The 16,504-nt window shown below is 42.6% G+C and overlaps 1 protein-coding gene across 4 annotated transcripts in view; it reads right to left on the bottom strand.

The window, feature by feature from the left end:
- Positions 1-224: 224 nt before the first annotated feature.
- Positions 225-16,504, bottom strand: part of LOC147030877 (double-stranded RNA-specific adenosine deaminase-like) — a 111,264-nt gene continuing 94,984 nt past the window's right edge. For 3 of the 4 annotated variants that reach the window (XM_085875414.1, XM_085875416.1, XM_085875417.1), the window contains one exon: positions 225-6,453. In XM_085875414.1, the coding sequence (XP_085731540.1) occupies positions 6,213-6,453 (241 nt within the window). In that variant the 3' untranslated portion in view covers positions 225-6,212. Of the gene's footprint in view, positions 6,983-16,504 lie in introns of all 4 variants that reach the window. The other variant, XM_085875415.1, reaches the window with a different exon arrangement.

Here is a 16,504-nt window from a genome sequence, read left to right as displayed (position 1 = left end):
CTAAAGATGCTGCAACATATTATAAAAAAAAAAACACAAAAAGAAGACTCAGTGTTGACGACAGAGGTGGAGCAGGTGGATAATTTTGGATGAAGTTGCAGTGAATGGAGATGAGGAGCTGCATGCACAAACCACCAACACAGCCAGGTGGGACAGAGCTTATACTCGACCCTTTTACGCTTCGCACAAAGGCTTCAATGAAGAAGTCACAAATGGCAAACAGCTCTGGGTTCAAATTTATTTTTACAAAAAACATGAACCTCATACAACAATTGAAATACAGTTGCAATGTCAAGACTTAAAAGAACGAGTAAAGAGGTTGAACTGCTCGACCCATGAGACAGCATTTTAAACATTCTAGCCTCCTCAGGGATACAACAATAAACTTGTATTTTGAGTTTCAAAAAAATAGCCTCTTAAGTGAAAGATTTGACATTTGAACCTGCCAACTTGTGATCTCTATTATTATTTTTCCATACAAAATCGAGGCTCATGAAAGAACAAATTGACAGGATTTCAAAATCAACAAAGTGACAGTCGAGCCACTTTATTATTATTATTATTTTTTTTTATACAGGGTGGGCCAAAAGTCACTGAAGGTTTTCTGTTTTTTATAACTTTTATATTTCAAAATAAAAAATTAATGAAATAAATTGCAAATGGTAGTTCAATTCATGGAATTTGTTTTTTTAAGATTAGTCGTGAAAAATAATTTCCTGCAAATGGCCCCCATTAGCTTCTTTGCAAAGTCTTGCTCTTTCAGAAATGTGATCCATTACAGATAATGCATCAGCGAGGGGGGGGGGGGGTCCTCGTGTGCAAAAAAAATGTACCCTAAGCCACTCATTGGAATTTTGAAGTTGACCACTTCCCTTAACAGAAAAACTTGGTTACCGTTTCCATAACCCGGCAATAAATGCGAAAATGGTGCCGCTTTTGGGGGTTCCGACGGAAATTGTCGGGCCAATTATTGGGGGTCGTGGAAATGAAAACGACTGATACTTTGCAGTCTTACACCCTAGAAACACAAACTATACCTCAAAATGTCGGCCTTGAGACCCTCTTTCATACAATATGTGAATTAGGTCCATTGGTTCAAGAATCAGGTCACTCGAGGCCAAAAGATCACGAAAATTTGGGTCAAGTGAAAATCTGACCTATCTCTGAAACATGCCCCACATAACATGCCACATCCATATTTTACCCTCTCTGAGGGTCTATCCCATCACCATAGATGCCAAGGAACACAATCGTATGAATAAAGTGGAATTTGTTGCCATAAAATGAAAACAGCACAGAATGGAAAGCGGTCGACTTTCAATCGGATCACTTTTTGGCCACCGCTTGAACGATTTCCTGTTGGGAAACTTAAATGGTTATTATGTCACGCCCGTTCATCCAAGATAGACAAATTAACCCTTAAACTGTTTGCCTTAGAAGACTCTTCTATGTGATATTACCTTTATGGAGATTGGGCCAATAATGAGGTCACGAGAGGTCAAAAGGTCACGGAAATTGGGGTCAAGTGAAAATTTCTGTGGATAATGCACAACAGCACATGCCAGATCCATATTTTTGTCCTCTATTGGGGTCAAATTTTTTGTAATAGATACAAAAAATACAGATATGAATGGAATGTACTTAATGACCACCATAGGGCCTAAACAATAAACGAAAACTGCCATTCCAAGATAGTAAGTAAACACATACCAACTGGTGGAATGTGATTCTGGTTTGGAAATGCGTATAAACTTATGAGTCAGTCACTCACTTTCTGACGACACAAAATACATTTTGACATCCTGACTTTTCCGAGTCACTTTGACAAGTGCAAAATGTACAACAGGGATTGTTAGAACCGTGGCAAGGACATCTCCGAGTTCCACACTTTTGACACGTGCAGTGGATTGCAATGTCTTCAGGAATTGGATTGTTCCCCCTGCTTGGGACCAGAAGATCATCAATTAATTTGAAACCAAATTGTCTTGGGTCAGAGGGTTCGCATGATGAGAGGAGGGACACCATCTCTTTTGTAGCAAAGTAGGCTCTCAAAATGTGCAACTGAATAGCATGACTTGTGGGTGGCAGGTCCTCCAAACATGTCCGCTTGGCATAATGATACCTGTGGCTTCGAAGCTGGTTCATGGTTTTCATCGTTGTTCCTTTCTTAAGGACCTGTGTCAGATAGGCTTCTACTTTATCGATTACTATATCCAGGTTACCTGTCGCCACCACAAAGTCCTTTGAGTTCATCTCTGGATTGGCTATTAGAGCAGCATGCTTGGTTCCAACTTTACTTGTATAGTCACACCCAGTTAGTGTGTGGACAGCAGGCAAAACCTGACACAAACTTCGTCCGATCCTCTGAAAGGATATGTATCGGAATGTATCTTGTCGAGTCACCAGCCCCAGCCTTCACCCAGAGTTATTCGAGGCCGTTCGCATTCAGCTCGCTCCAGTAGAACATCAGCAAAATGAACACATCCGTGTCTGACGATAGGACTATGATACGATTTTTACCTTGTTTAACAGCATGCATTGGATGTGGTATAATACTCATGTCAGCTTCTTCGACATTACACTTGAGTTGTGGAACCTCTACAGGTCTCAATGTCATGGACCAACACGAAACGACGATGCTGTCTGGTCCACAGAAATGACTGACTATAATCTCCAATGTTGGAGCACTCCAATTCCGTACCAGCGCCTCTGCATGACTGAGGGATTCAAATTTTGCTTTGTTGACAGTGGATGGCCAAAACCTGTCCATTTCTCGAGGGAGAGGGGTTTCCCTGGACACATCATGCAGTTCTCTGGGTGACTTCTTTTCTCGCCTTTGCCGCTCAGAATCCTTCAAAGACGTTCCCATGTAGGAATCAAACACAAAATCAATTATCGAGGCACCCTTTGCTGTAGAGGCAACATAGCCGAGAAAGGCATCACAGAAGTCACCAAAAATTTTTGAACTCTGTTTGGATCTTGCGAATGTTTGCCATCACATCAACTATACAGCATGTTCCCATTGAGTCATCAGGTCTCTGTGTTCTTGGGTCCTGGTCGCTGAGTTGAGCTTCAAGTTCATGGACAATTTCACTTTTAATTGGCTTGGACATTAGGCCTTCGTCATCAAAGAGAGGAGACGTTGTACACACATCGTAATGCAGAAGTTCCTCCATAGTCCGTCCTCGTATCTTTGTAATCTCTTGTGTACGTTTCATCTGAGCATCTTCTCGCTTGTTGAGTTTTGCTTTTCCTTTGTGTGGGAATGAATTCTTGTGGATTTCAGCGAAGGTTTTAAGGTTGGTGCGATGAATCGTGTCTGACAGTCAAACGGTCTTCTCTATGTACCTTTCTCTACGAAGTTTCTCGTAGGTATCGTTACCGATTCTCTCCACATTCAGCAGCTGTTCTCTGATATCTTCTGACATGACTTCCTTGGTTAAGATATTCTGGAGCATTTTCTCTTTTGGGGGAGTGAGGAAGGGATTCTCATTCTTCTCTATGACATTTAATATGGCTTGAATGTTGGCCTCCTCAAACTCGGTTGCTGCTTTGCTGAATGACCTGTTGACTTCTAACTCATAGGAGGAACTACCTCTACCAGCAAGTTCTTTGTGAAGGTTTGTGATGGCAAGCATCTCATGATATATCAGTTCCCACTTGGCAACAAACTTCTTCTTTCTTGAACTACCAATTATTCCTGATGCACTTTTCTGGGCTCTGTTGATAGTCTGTTCCAACGCAAGGTCTGCTCCAACCGCTTTGAAACGTCCCATTGTTCGTTTTATGGCAAATCTGCCCTCCATAAACTCTGAATGCACTTCTGGTGCTATCTCAGGCAGCCTCCTCATGTCCTCAAGGTAGAGGGAGCACCATCTCATGTAGTTCGTGGAATCAAAAGCAGCAAAAAAGGGTAGCAGATCTTGAATGGCTTGTACTTGAAAGTTCCAGTTTCCCTCACGATCACTCTGAATTAGGTTCTCAAGATGAGAGACCAGGTGTAGAAAGGTGTTCCAATACCTGAATGTCTCACTTTCCTCACAACACTGAAATGAATCATTCAAATTCATCTACTAGTTCAGAGCCGATGTGGTCCTGGCATGTGCAAAGGAGGGGCACACTCTCGGGAGATTTCGCTGCTACTTCTTCTTTCAAATGCAGGAGAGTATCGAGCAGATCCTTGAATTTTACCGATTTGATTTGTATTCCTTTGGCATTCCCATAGATGAAAAAATATGGATCTGGCATGTACTACTGTACATTTTCCACAGAAATTCACTTGACCCCAATTTCCGTGACCTTTTGACCTCTCGTGACCTCATTATTGGCCCAATCTCCATAAAGGTAATATCACATGGAAGAGTCTTCTAAGGCAAACAGTTTAAGGGTTAATTTGTCTATCTCGGGTGAACGGGCATGACATAATAACCATTTAAGTTTCCCAACAGGAAATCGTTTAAGCGGTGGCCAAAAAGTGATCAGATTGAAAGTCGACCGCTTTCCATTTTGTGCTGTTTTCATTTTATTGCAACAAATTCCACTATATTCATATGATTGTGCTCCTTGGCACCTATGGTATTGGGATAGACCCTCAGGGAGGGTAAAATATGGATTGGCATGTTCTGTGGGGCAAGTTTCAGAGGGAGGTCAGATTTTCACTTGACCCAAATTTTCATGACCTTTTGACCTCTAGTGACCTGATTCTTGAACCAATGAATCTAATTTGCATATCATATGAAAGAGAGTCTCAGGCTGACATTTTGAGGGGTAGTTTGTGTTTCTAGGGTGTAAGACTGCAAAGTAACAGTCGTTTTCATTTCCACTACCCCCAATAATTGGCCCAACAATTTCCGTCGGAACCCCCAAAAGAAACACCATTTTCGCACTTATTGCCGGGTTATGGAAATGGTAACCAAATTTTTCTGTTAATGGAAATGGTCAACTTCAAAATTCCAGAGAGTAACTTAGGGTACATTTTTTGCACACGAGGACCCCCCAAGCTGATGCATTAAGAGGACAAAACTCCTTGATCAATCGCTGCAATTTCCTTAGAAATGTTTTTCAATTCCTCTCGTGTCTGTGGCTTGTGGACATATACGCGATCTTTAAGGTTAGGGAATTAGCGAACAACAAGAGAGATGGAATGGAGATGTCCCTGTGAACGTCCAAACGTTAACACGGTCTAACCAAAGTGTTATATCCCTGTGATGGCGACTATCAGTTTCCATGGACAGAGAAGGTAGACAATGGAGTTCATCGATTAACGGTTGAGTATACTCGCCACTGTGGGAAACGAGGTGTGGCTGACAATGAGTTTTTTTTTTCAGAAATGCCCCACAGGAAGGCAAAAATAATAATAGTACTTCCAGAGACCTTCAATCCAGACTGCCAATGTAATCGGTCAGGTGACAATGCATGTCTCATCTGACATGACTACCAACTTTGAAGTATGTACAAAGCAGAGAGCTGTGATATCTTTTGTTTACTGCAGAGGGAGTACGTCCAGGTGACATTCATGCCAGCATGAACAATATGTACAGGCACTTTCCAACTAGTCTGAGCAATTAGGTGGTCAAATCACTTTAAGAATGGAGAAACCGACCTCAAAGACGAACCACGCAATGGTCGCCCTGCCAGAGCAGCGGCACCATGAAACAGGAGCGCTGAGTCAATGAGCTGTCAAAATGGCTGATGCAACAGATTTGTGCAAAGCAACAGGCCAGTGGTCATACGTATTATCAGGGATCGAGACTATTCGAAGGTCTATGTTTTGCAGGTGCCTCAAATGCGAAATGCTGTCGAAATTTTTTTTTTTTTTTTTTTAAATCAGGAAACAATCTGTACTGAACTCGAACATTTTGCTGCCAAAGGTGAGGCGTTCCTGTTGCACATAATCGCATCAGATGAGATGTGATGTGAACGCACCACTTCCGTTCAAAAACTAAGCATCTATTGACAAAGTCGCAGCACAAAGGATCGCTGCAATTGGCTAAGCAAGTGACATAAGAAATGTTGTACCGACCTTCATGTATGCATGCTTATGTTGTTTGTGATTTGTGATTTACCTGAAGGGAAGCTGATGTTTACATTAAGGCATCTACTGATGTCTTTGTCCTTTATCTGAATTATGTGCAAGCTTCACGACGAGCCTTATAGAGTAAAAAAACAAACTAAAAGTAAAAACATTTTATATGAATTTTAAAATGCCATTGCTACAGACTCAGTTCAAACTGATCTTCTTCTTCTGGTTTGCTGAGCCATGTCCCATATCCCAGTTCTTCTAAGCAATTGAACATGTGCGTCTTCGCCGCCTGATAAGGCCGCGCTGCTGCTTTTGCATCTGCATACGTCTTGATAGACAGCAGGTCCTGCCGTGCAAAATGATGACACACGGCAATAAACTGCTTGGAAAGGCTCTTTTTTGAGAGTTGCGGGATTTCAATGAACCTGTACCTGAGGAGAGATGTACAAGTAAATCAGCCTGGGAATTAATCTTCCGGCACGATCCGTGACAGATTCGACAGAGTTTGTGGGATTGGTCGACAGTGTTCATAGAATGAGGATCAGACGGCAGACACTTGGTGTCAGCAGCACCATCTCACGGTACCCACCCAGCCAGATGGCTCAAGAGACCGTTTTTCAAACACACTTCGCATTTAGCCATATGAACAAAAATGTGCTCCAAGAGCATGGAATTATGATCCTGACTTATCAGCTATTACTACTTTGAAATTAAAAAGTTCATTTTCTGACAGTTATAAAAAAATCCATTTGTTTTTCCATGAAAATCCTTTCGATAACCATATTTACACAAGTGTTCAACCCAAACTTATATTTGTTAAAAAAAAAAACAAGAATGATCGCAATGTGGTCACAATCTGCGACACAAAATACTTTTTTTTTTTTTGCCTCCTTTGTCCACTCAACTCCCTCATCCTTGCTCATGTCCCACGTGTCTGTGGTGAAATGGTGAAAGCTGGGTCTGAGAATGAAATTAAAAAAAAAAATCATTACCTTACAGCTCAGATTACATTCTCTAATCTATCTCATTTACCTTGTGCCATGTCTGTCCCGTGTTCCAATGTGAATGAATAAGATTCATCATGATTACGAACAAAATAAGCCTGGTGTTGGCTTAGTGGTTAGGGTGGTGGCTTCGGATCCCAGGGTCCTGAGTTCAAGCCCCGTTGGCTGCTGAATTAACACTAGGGGGTTGACTCAGCCTGTGTCATCCCTCCGAGGTCGGCGAAATGAGTACCAGTGTACTGGTCCCGGTGTATGCCCCGGTTAGAATAGGTGTACCATATCCCTGTGTGTCGTAAGAGGCGACCAGGGTTGGTGTCAGGAAGGGCATCCGGCCATAAAACATTGCCTCAAGAAAAAGCCAACCCCTGCACAGCAGGGAAAAATGGCTGTAAAAACGGTCATTTTTATATATTTTTTTATGATTACAAACAAGGAATTTACCTATACATCTGTTACCTCAGTTTTGTATATGTGTGTTTTTTTTTTGCGCATGTGTGCATACATGCGTGTGTACCCCTCTCCTACTCTCTCTCTCTGGTAATAAACATTTTGTTCATAAAAACCTGTACGTGGTCATTCGAGGTGCGGGACTTCGCCATGAAGCGCGAGTGAATTGGCTTTAAAAATCCAGTAATGGGAAATTTGGAAAACGTGCATTTAAAGCACTCTTTTAAAAGAGTTGATTCGTCACAGATATATCAGAACGAGCCAATTCGTCACAGTCACGAATTGTTTAACCTCAATGTGGGGCCGTTCGGAAATTACGCAACGCTTTTTATTTTAGGCAGGCGCCTACCGTGCATGCTGATGGGCTGGATTAAACCTAATTTTTATTATTCGACATATGATTAGATTTTTCAGGATCCCTCATTGTGATTAACACTGGACCCAAACAAAGCCAACGGAAATCTGATGCAACAAAGCCGGACAGTGTATAATCAGCGGAGGCCTACAGGCCTAATGTGTTCGGCCCAGAAAACCAAGATGGTAGTCATATTTTGTCAGGGTGCCATGGTGGATGGAGTCAAGCAACAGATGTGGGTGGGGTCCGGCAGCTGTTCAACGAATGGGTGCACATTTCCAAAATCGACCAACAATTACAAAATCGTCAATCACACAATCAATGCTTTTTACACTCAATTCCCACTCGTCTTTTTTTTTTCCCACTTTTCAACTTTCGTCTTCCTCGCGCTCCTCCTCATCTTCCTCGCACTCCTCTTCCTTAATCAGACTGTCTGCCAAGCTTCACTCCCGGTTCACCGGTGGCATGCTGACCCACGAGGGAAAACCAAGCAGAGCGCACAGGTGCAAGGGCGAAACGCAGCCCAATCCGCCAAACCACTCCACCTCACAGTGGGCCAAAGCCATGTCCACAGGCTTAAGGATGAAAAACAGCCCTCACCGCCGAACCGCTCCACCTCACTGTGGGTCGAGCCGTGTCCACAGGCCCAAGGACGAAACTCAGCGTGCCCCGCCGAACCTCTCGACCATGCTGCGGGTTTGAGGTGCGTCCACAGGCCCAAGAACGAAATGCAGCCCGCCCCGCCGAACCTCTCCACTTCACCGCAGGCCGTGTCCACAGGTGCCAAGACAAAGCGCTTATTTTCGGCAGATAAAAAGTGCTTATGCTCGGAAGATAAAGTGCCTTGAGAACGCCCGTGGACACGGATCATATTGCTGCCTAGAGTCCGAAGAGAGGAGTTTTCTGTTCGCCTCAGTGCTGCTGGATGCACCGAGCTTGCAGAGAGGGCTACCGAAACGCACCTCGACAAAGAAGTTGCGTTCCTGGTTCCTTCTTCGATCGACGTGTAGAACAAGCAGTCGCCTCCTGCCGGGACTGGAACCAAACTGCCTCAAGGTATTGTGCCAGGCTCTACCTCTGGGTTTGCTGATCGTCTTTGCTTGTGAATTTCCCTAATGTGTCATGATGTTTGTCGAGTGGATGGATGATAAGGTACACGGTTAAGTTGAACGGATCATCGTGGGCATGGGGAAATAATAACTATCACTGTGTGATCTGAATTCAATTGTTGTAGTACAGTACAGGTAATGTACATTGATTTTGTAATTGTTGTGAATACGCGTTTATCTCTCCTCCAATGTCACCTTCTACATTTATTAAATCTGATTACTTCAATTAACTTGTGTTGGCTGGTTCATCATTTGATAATTAATCCCAGCGTGGTAAAAAGCATGGTCGTGGAAAATTGGTTACATTGTTATGTATTTAGAATATTTATATGCTTTCTTACAATGTTATCATTGTTTTTGTTATTTAGTAATTAGAATGCCATGCCGTGGTAGAAGGACGTATTAAGCTGCTTTATATACCTTAACATGGCGTGCATTTAAAACATGGGAATTCTAAGGGATTTTTGTAGGTTTTTTTTAGCCTAATCAACTCAGGAGGTCATGACGATCATTTTTGGTGCATCACATTCCACGTCACAATGCTCTTGTGGAACTCCACAAAAAAAAACATGACACACACACACACACAAACACAAACACACCTCATCTATTTATAGTGGATAAGTACTGAGCTTTGTAAAGGCAAGTGCCAATCTTCAACAGTGGGCAAATATACAGTAAGTACAATACACTAATCACCTGTTGTTTTTGGTCAAAATAGTTACCAGTTCTCTGAATATATCAGTTAGAGTTAAATACAGTTAACACCTTTCGGTAAATGCTATTTCACAGAAACACAAAACCTCGCAAAATATACGTGACTCATTCATACAATGAATACAAATGTCAATGCCTGGTGTTATTTCATATGGATATTAATGAAAGAATCAATAACATTTTGGGGACAAAAAACAAACAAACAACAGGCCTAAAAAGCAGGCCCATCCAAATTTGGGGGGGGGGGGGGTGGGGGGGGAGGGCAAAGAAAATCCAGCATAACAAAATAAAAGCAGACCCGTCCACATGTGTCTGTCCTTTTGAGCCATTCCTGCATCAGAGTGGCGACCCGTTCAGGACGAAACTCCTTGCCAACGAAACTGCCTTAGCAGCCCTATGCGCCTTTACGGTACGAAGGGAATGGTATTATATGATTGGAACAGTTCAAAATGGAAGACCAAACCATTCTTGCCACCGTTCCAACCGCCATTTATTTTCCATTTGTTGATCATTGTCAAGCACCGAGTTCCCTTTCATAATCAACTTCGGCTGACACGATAGCCTCTGACCTGTCTGGCCTGGGGTCTAATCTCGGCCCAGCTATAAACTGTCATCTGGTGTTTTGCATGCAGGGGGATTCGTCAATGTGTGAACCGTCCCTCGTATGTAAGAACATTAAACGGGAGTCTCGTCTGCCTTCATTAGTTGGTGGATGTTAAATATCCCATGGTATCCTTCACAAGAGAGTAGGTGGATCTATCACCAGCACCCTGAACTAATTACAAATTCCTGCTCTAACTGACGGGGCACTGCATCAGTGGTAGAGCAGTGGGTCCAGAAAATGATTCTACCTACAGCAATGAATGTGCTGCATATGAAAGAAGAAGATCAACTTCACTGTTAATTTTCCCAAAGTATCAATCATCTATATATTAAAGTAGCCAGATTTCTCTGTCCGTTTGTCCGTCCCTGTCTGTCACAATGTTTTTTTGCTGGGACGTCATGACGGTGTTATGTCTGGGATATCATTACGGCATGATGTCGTGTGCTCGGCTGAGCCTCTATAGCTAGGCTAAGTACTGCACTCAACCCATCCTGTTGCTTCGCTGAAGGCAGTTGACTCTCATAACCCATATATTTGACGATCTGACTATATGGCATCCGTAGGCAATAGGCTGAATGCCAGAAACGAGGCATAGGGATGGCGGATTTAGTAAGATGGCAATACGTCTGGGATGTCATTACGTTTAGCGGTCGACCAGCCCTTTATGGTGGTGTATTATTCTGAATTAAATGAGAAGTGGTGTATTATTTCAGAAACCACTTCTGATAATTGCTAACAAGCAGTCACTAATGAGCCCATGTTTCTTACTAATATCGTTATCGGAATAATAATAATAATAATAATAATAATGGAAAATGGAAAAATAATAATCAACTCGCAACGTTTGTCTTGATGAGATGTATAAACACTTTTTTTCAATAAGTAATTTTTCAATAAGTGATTTTTCAATAATAATAAACTATCAATAAGTGCAAACCCAAATCCTTATGGAAAATTCTGGGGAGCCAATCAAAGTTCAGGTGCTCAGAGGGCCTGCGCGAAAAAAAAAAATCGGAAAATTTAACTTTTGCCAATATTGACTTGTGGAATGTCTAACTAGGGGTTTTTTTGGGTGCTGAATTGATTCCAACCATTAGATTTGAGGAAAAATGAATCCCTGGCCGTAAAATATTGATATGATACATTTTTTTTTTAGATATCTCAGACTGTTTTGCGGTAATTTGGCTCAATTGATTCAGATTGTTCAAATTGTGCTGAAACCAGCATACAACATTTTTGAAACCACTGCTATATTGTTGGTTATACTTGCGCTCATGCTCAGTAGAATTATCTGTGTTAGCTGACGTTAGCTAAGAGCTTTTAGCTATAAAGTTATTGTGTACCGGACTCAATAGAAGTTGAATATATTCAATGCAGAGTGGACCTATTAATGTTAAAACACATCACTGTATGTCTGTTCTGTCTGTTTTGTGTCAAAATTTCATGTCCTGTCTGTTGTTTACAAAAAAATGTCTTATTTTTTAGGACAGTATGGACAAGGATGTAACCACACTCATGCGTGAGGCAAAATCCTCCGGTGGTCTAAACAGAGGCCGCTTTCGGAATGAGTCTTCTCATAAGTCTTGGGTTCAGACTCTCAACCACTTCTCGTTCATTCACCAAGAGCGAGAAAGAAGCATGGTCAAATGTGGGGTACCTGTCCACACCGACGTTAAAAGAGCCCAAATGAAGAGAGATAACGATGCTGTCAACACCATAGTTGGGTGGTTGGAGGAAGTCAACCCTTTCGATGCCACACGGGACAAAAAGACTCTGGTGTCCTTCTCAACTGGGTTCAGCAGCACTCCCGAAGACCAAGTCAACGCTGATCAAGCAGAAGAAGTTGGCAGAGCCATACAGGCTAAGATGGATGGGAAAACTGTTGTGGATGCAATAGTAACCAAACACAAGGTCAAATCACTTGCAAGCCTCAGATCTGGACCCAAAGTCAATGGCGAGAAGCTGGTCATTGACTCACTGAAGCTATTCAACCGCCTCATTGTCATCAGTGAGCATGAAGTCAAGACCAAAGAAGCTCTGCGTTTTGAGTTGATGTCAAAACTGATGTCTCTGTTTGACAAAAAATCAAAAGTTGCGAAAGCCAGACAAGGCTGCCCTAGCAAGGTCACTGAAGGCATGTGTGGCACCTGTCGAACAACCCCCCTGCACAAGCCTTGTGGTTGATGGTGGGTGGCTCCTGCACAATGTCAAGTGGGAGGCGAACCTTACTTGGAAGGATGTTGCCGAGAGCAACCTCCGGTTTGTGAAGTCCATGGGGAGCCATTGCCTCCGGATAACGGTGGTCTTTGACGGATATGGCAGCTCCACCAAGGACCATGACCACTTGAGACGAACAAAGAATGCATGTTGTGACATTCAGATTCGTCTGGATCTCAAAATCATCATTGCAAGAGAAAAGTTCATCGATAACAAGAACAACAAAGCCCAGCTCGTTCTGTTCCTTGCTGAGACATTTAGTAGGAATGGAATCAGTGGACAGCAATGCTCCGATGAGGCCGACACCTCCATCATCCGCGCAGCTCCAGATGAGGCAAGAGAGTCCCCTGTCGAGGTGAGGGCTGAGGACACAGACGTCCGAGTTATGCTGATTCATCATGTTGCAGACCATCTGATCTTCCTCACGACAGCCAAAGAAACATCTTACGATGTCGGAAAGATCCGGGAGGCCCTCCCAGAGATATACCGGAGGTATCTCATCTTCTTGCACAGCTTCTCTGGCTGCGATACAGTGTCTGCAATTTTTGGGTTTAGCAAACCAACTTTGCTAAAGGCCCGGTCACACCTTAACGTTTTAGCCAACGTATGCCGATTTTTGATTTTTTTTTCTAAAACGCTGGCACACGTTGAATACGTTATGGGTACATTTTGATAACATTGAGAGCACGCTGAAAAACACTGCCATACGTCGTTGTACGTTGGCTTTAAACGTTGTACTTTTTGGTTGTCCTCAAATTTTTTCATGCTTGAAATTTCATGACGTATGCCGGCGTATGACTCACACGTTCCGCTACGCTGGCCACAAGTTGTATGCAGGGTCTGCGATCGTTGACAAAAGTCAACACATGCTACTTGTAAGTTAATCATAAGTTGAGACACGCCGAGGTAATGTTTAGCGTACCCGAAACTTATTTCTAACCTATGATTAATGTGTTGTTGGCACGTTACGCGATCGTTGCCACACATCGACAGACGTTACTTTTAAGTTACTCATAGGCTGAAAGACGTCGGTATAATGGATCGTCCTTGTGTCAGCGTCCACGGCCACGGCCAGGACACTTATTTGCAGCATTCTTCAAACTTTTCTTCGCCATGATGAGGATGTTCACACTTCGATGTCTAGCTTGGCTATGATTCCAATTGTCCATCGGCAGCGTCTATTTAAAATAGTCGAGTTTGAGCGTTTTAACACGTTCAGAAGAAACGCTTCAAATTTCAAAACCCCAGCGTCAAAAAACAAAGGCGAGTGACAGCAATTTAAATCGTTCATTGTAAACAATGAAAATAGTTGAGTGGTACCGTTTAAAAGTCGTTGAGTGTAAAAAACATCGAATTGTTGAGCGCAAGCCTCTACTTTCAATAGTGGTGTTTGAGCGATTTAGCACGTTCAAGAGAAACGATTAAAATTTCCGAGCGCCAGCGTCAAAAAACAAAGGCGAGTGACAGCAATTTAAATCGTTCATTGTAAACAATGAAAATAGCTGAGTGGCACCGTTTAAAGTCGTTGAGTGTAAAAAAATCCAATTGTTGAGCGCAAGCGTCTACTTTCAATAGTGGAGATGCAGCCATTTAAATCGTTGAGTGGCAGCCTATGAAGAGCAAACCCCACGTCGCCGGCAAAGATAAACTGCGGCACAATATGGATAAATTAGGCTATCGTTGGGCATAGTTTGTGAACGCCGGCTTCACGATAATTATTCGTTGGTATATCGTATCTATAAGTAATCAAAGCGCTCTATGCACATTATTAGTTCATTGTGCATTTGTTCAACCCGTTATGAATAGACCTAAATCGTAAAAACAAGCTATAGCTCATTGTTGAAAAAGCCCCATAAGAAATTAGCCGAAAAGAACTTCGAACAATGGTGCAAAGATGTCTCCTACCCGTGGACACGCGGACGCAAGGACGATCCATCATAACCCACACCCTCCCCCTCACACTCACCTACTACTGCCAACATGGACAAACTACTACTAATACTAATACTAATACTGATACTGTTACTGCTGACATGGACATCGACTCAAAACAGACTCGAAAACACTGTTGAGTTCCCCTTTTATGAGCAGCATTTTTATATACCAATTCCCAAAACCGCTGGGAACACGACTTTATATGGCAGTTGTAAGTTAGAAACACGTTCATTTATTTTTTTGTCGACCGGAAGACGTCATTGGAATACGTCTACATACGTCGATGTGTGTTGGGACTACGTAAAGAATTGGTTCAAAGCACGTCAAACATAAGTTAGAAATAAGTTTCGCGTAAAAAAGACATTACCGCGACGTATTTCGACTTATGAGTAGCTTATAAGTAGCCTTTGTGGACGTGTGTAAGCGTCCACATATCGTGTGTAAAACTTATCCCCATCGCATGCGGAACGTGTGTCATACGTCGAGTACGTCGTAAAATTTTGAACATGTTTAAAATTTCTTGACGTACTCTACTTACTACGACGTATGATAGCGTGCTTTAGCGTTCCACTCAAGTATACCAAACTTACTCATACCGTATTTGACGTGCCCCAACGTTTTAGACACATTTTTCAGAGGTCGGCATACGCTGGCAAGATCGCCAAGGTGTGACCGCGATGTTGTCACTTCCATTTCTACGGCAGTTATGATTCGAATCGTTGTGCGTCAGCCTTTTAATAGGCTACGTCACGACATCGTCGGCGATGCGTGCAACGCGCTATGCCTAAGTTAGACTATCGTTGGGCATCGGTTGTGTATGCCGACAACAGGTTCAGCATTCGTTGGTATAAGTTATCTATAACACAACGAAACGTTCTGTGTCCGTTACCAATGCGTTATACATAAGACCAAGTCGCGATGAATACGTCCGAATCTTTAAAAAAAAAACATCAAAAGTTCAACATAAGCCAGCGTTTTACATACATTTTAACACGTTGCCATCGCTGGCTAAAACGTCAAGGTGTGACCGGGCATTAAGCAAGCTCTGCAAGACTGATGAAGCAGAGAGGACAATGGACGTGTTTATGGACATCCGAGCTGAGATAGGTAATATCATTAAAGCAGGCTGTGATCTTTTCATGCTCATGTTCCATGGGAAATCCTCCAAAGACTTGGACGACTTGAGATTCGACATCTTCAGCAAGCGAGCTGCTACTGCGAGCATAAAACCTGAGAAACTCCTCCCGCCAACAGGAGCTGCAGCACAGCACTCTCTCCGAGCTTACCTCCAGACTAGAGACTGGCTGATGCTGCAAAGTCCATTGTTGGATGCCCGGGACTATGGATGGCAACTCACTGAGCAAGGATATGCACCAGTCCCTTCTACAGACCCCATTGCACCAGACTACCTCCTGATGTTTGCCAGCTGCAACTGTGCGGGGGACTGCAGCTCACTCAGGTGCTGCTGTAAAAAGCAAGGAGTCAAGTGTATTTCTGCTTGCTGCATCTGTCATGGTAACTCTTGCCTGAACATAAACCAGCTGAATGATAAGAGGAGTGAGGAAGATACTGGGGAGTTTGATGAATAAGGTTGTAAAAGATGATGAAGCAACATTTCCATTGAGCACAGTACTGTTTAAAATGTCAATAAAATACATGTTATATGATCAAGGAATTTTTTTTCCTCAAATCTAATGGTTGGAATCAATTCAACACCCCAAAAACCCCTAGTTAGACATCCCACAAGTCAATATTGGCAAAAGTTTATTTTCCGATTTTTTCGCGCAGGCCCTCTGAGCACCCAAACTTTGATTGCCTCCCCAGAATTTTCCACAAGGATTTGGGTTTGCACTTATTGATAGGTGTTAGTAGACACCTCGATGAATACGTTAGTGAAGAAATTTTTTGGTAAGCAATTTTTTCACAGATGGTCAATACAATTTGCTAAAATTCCCGAACTATGATGCATTTTGCAACTTGAAAAATAAAAAATGAAAAAAGACAATGTCTGATCCCTGGGGCCATAAAAATAATTCATCATTGTTTTTTGATGAATAATTGTGCATACAGTTTCTAAAGTAATAAAGGTTGATG

This window comes from Eptatretus burgeri, chromosome 3, assembly GCF_056783735.1.
Source record: "Eptatretus burgeri isolate ZD-2024b chromosome 3, Ebu_testis_v1, whole genome shotgun sequence".
NCBI classification, from domain to species: Eukaryota; Metazoa; Chordata; class Myxini; order Myxiniformes; family Myxinidae; genus Eptatretus; species Eptatretus burgeri.
The sequence above is the reverse complement of the archived record's forward strand: the minus strand, read 5'-3'. Positions and strand labels throughout refer to the sequence as shown.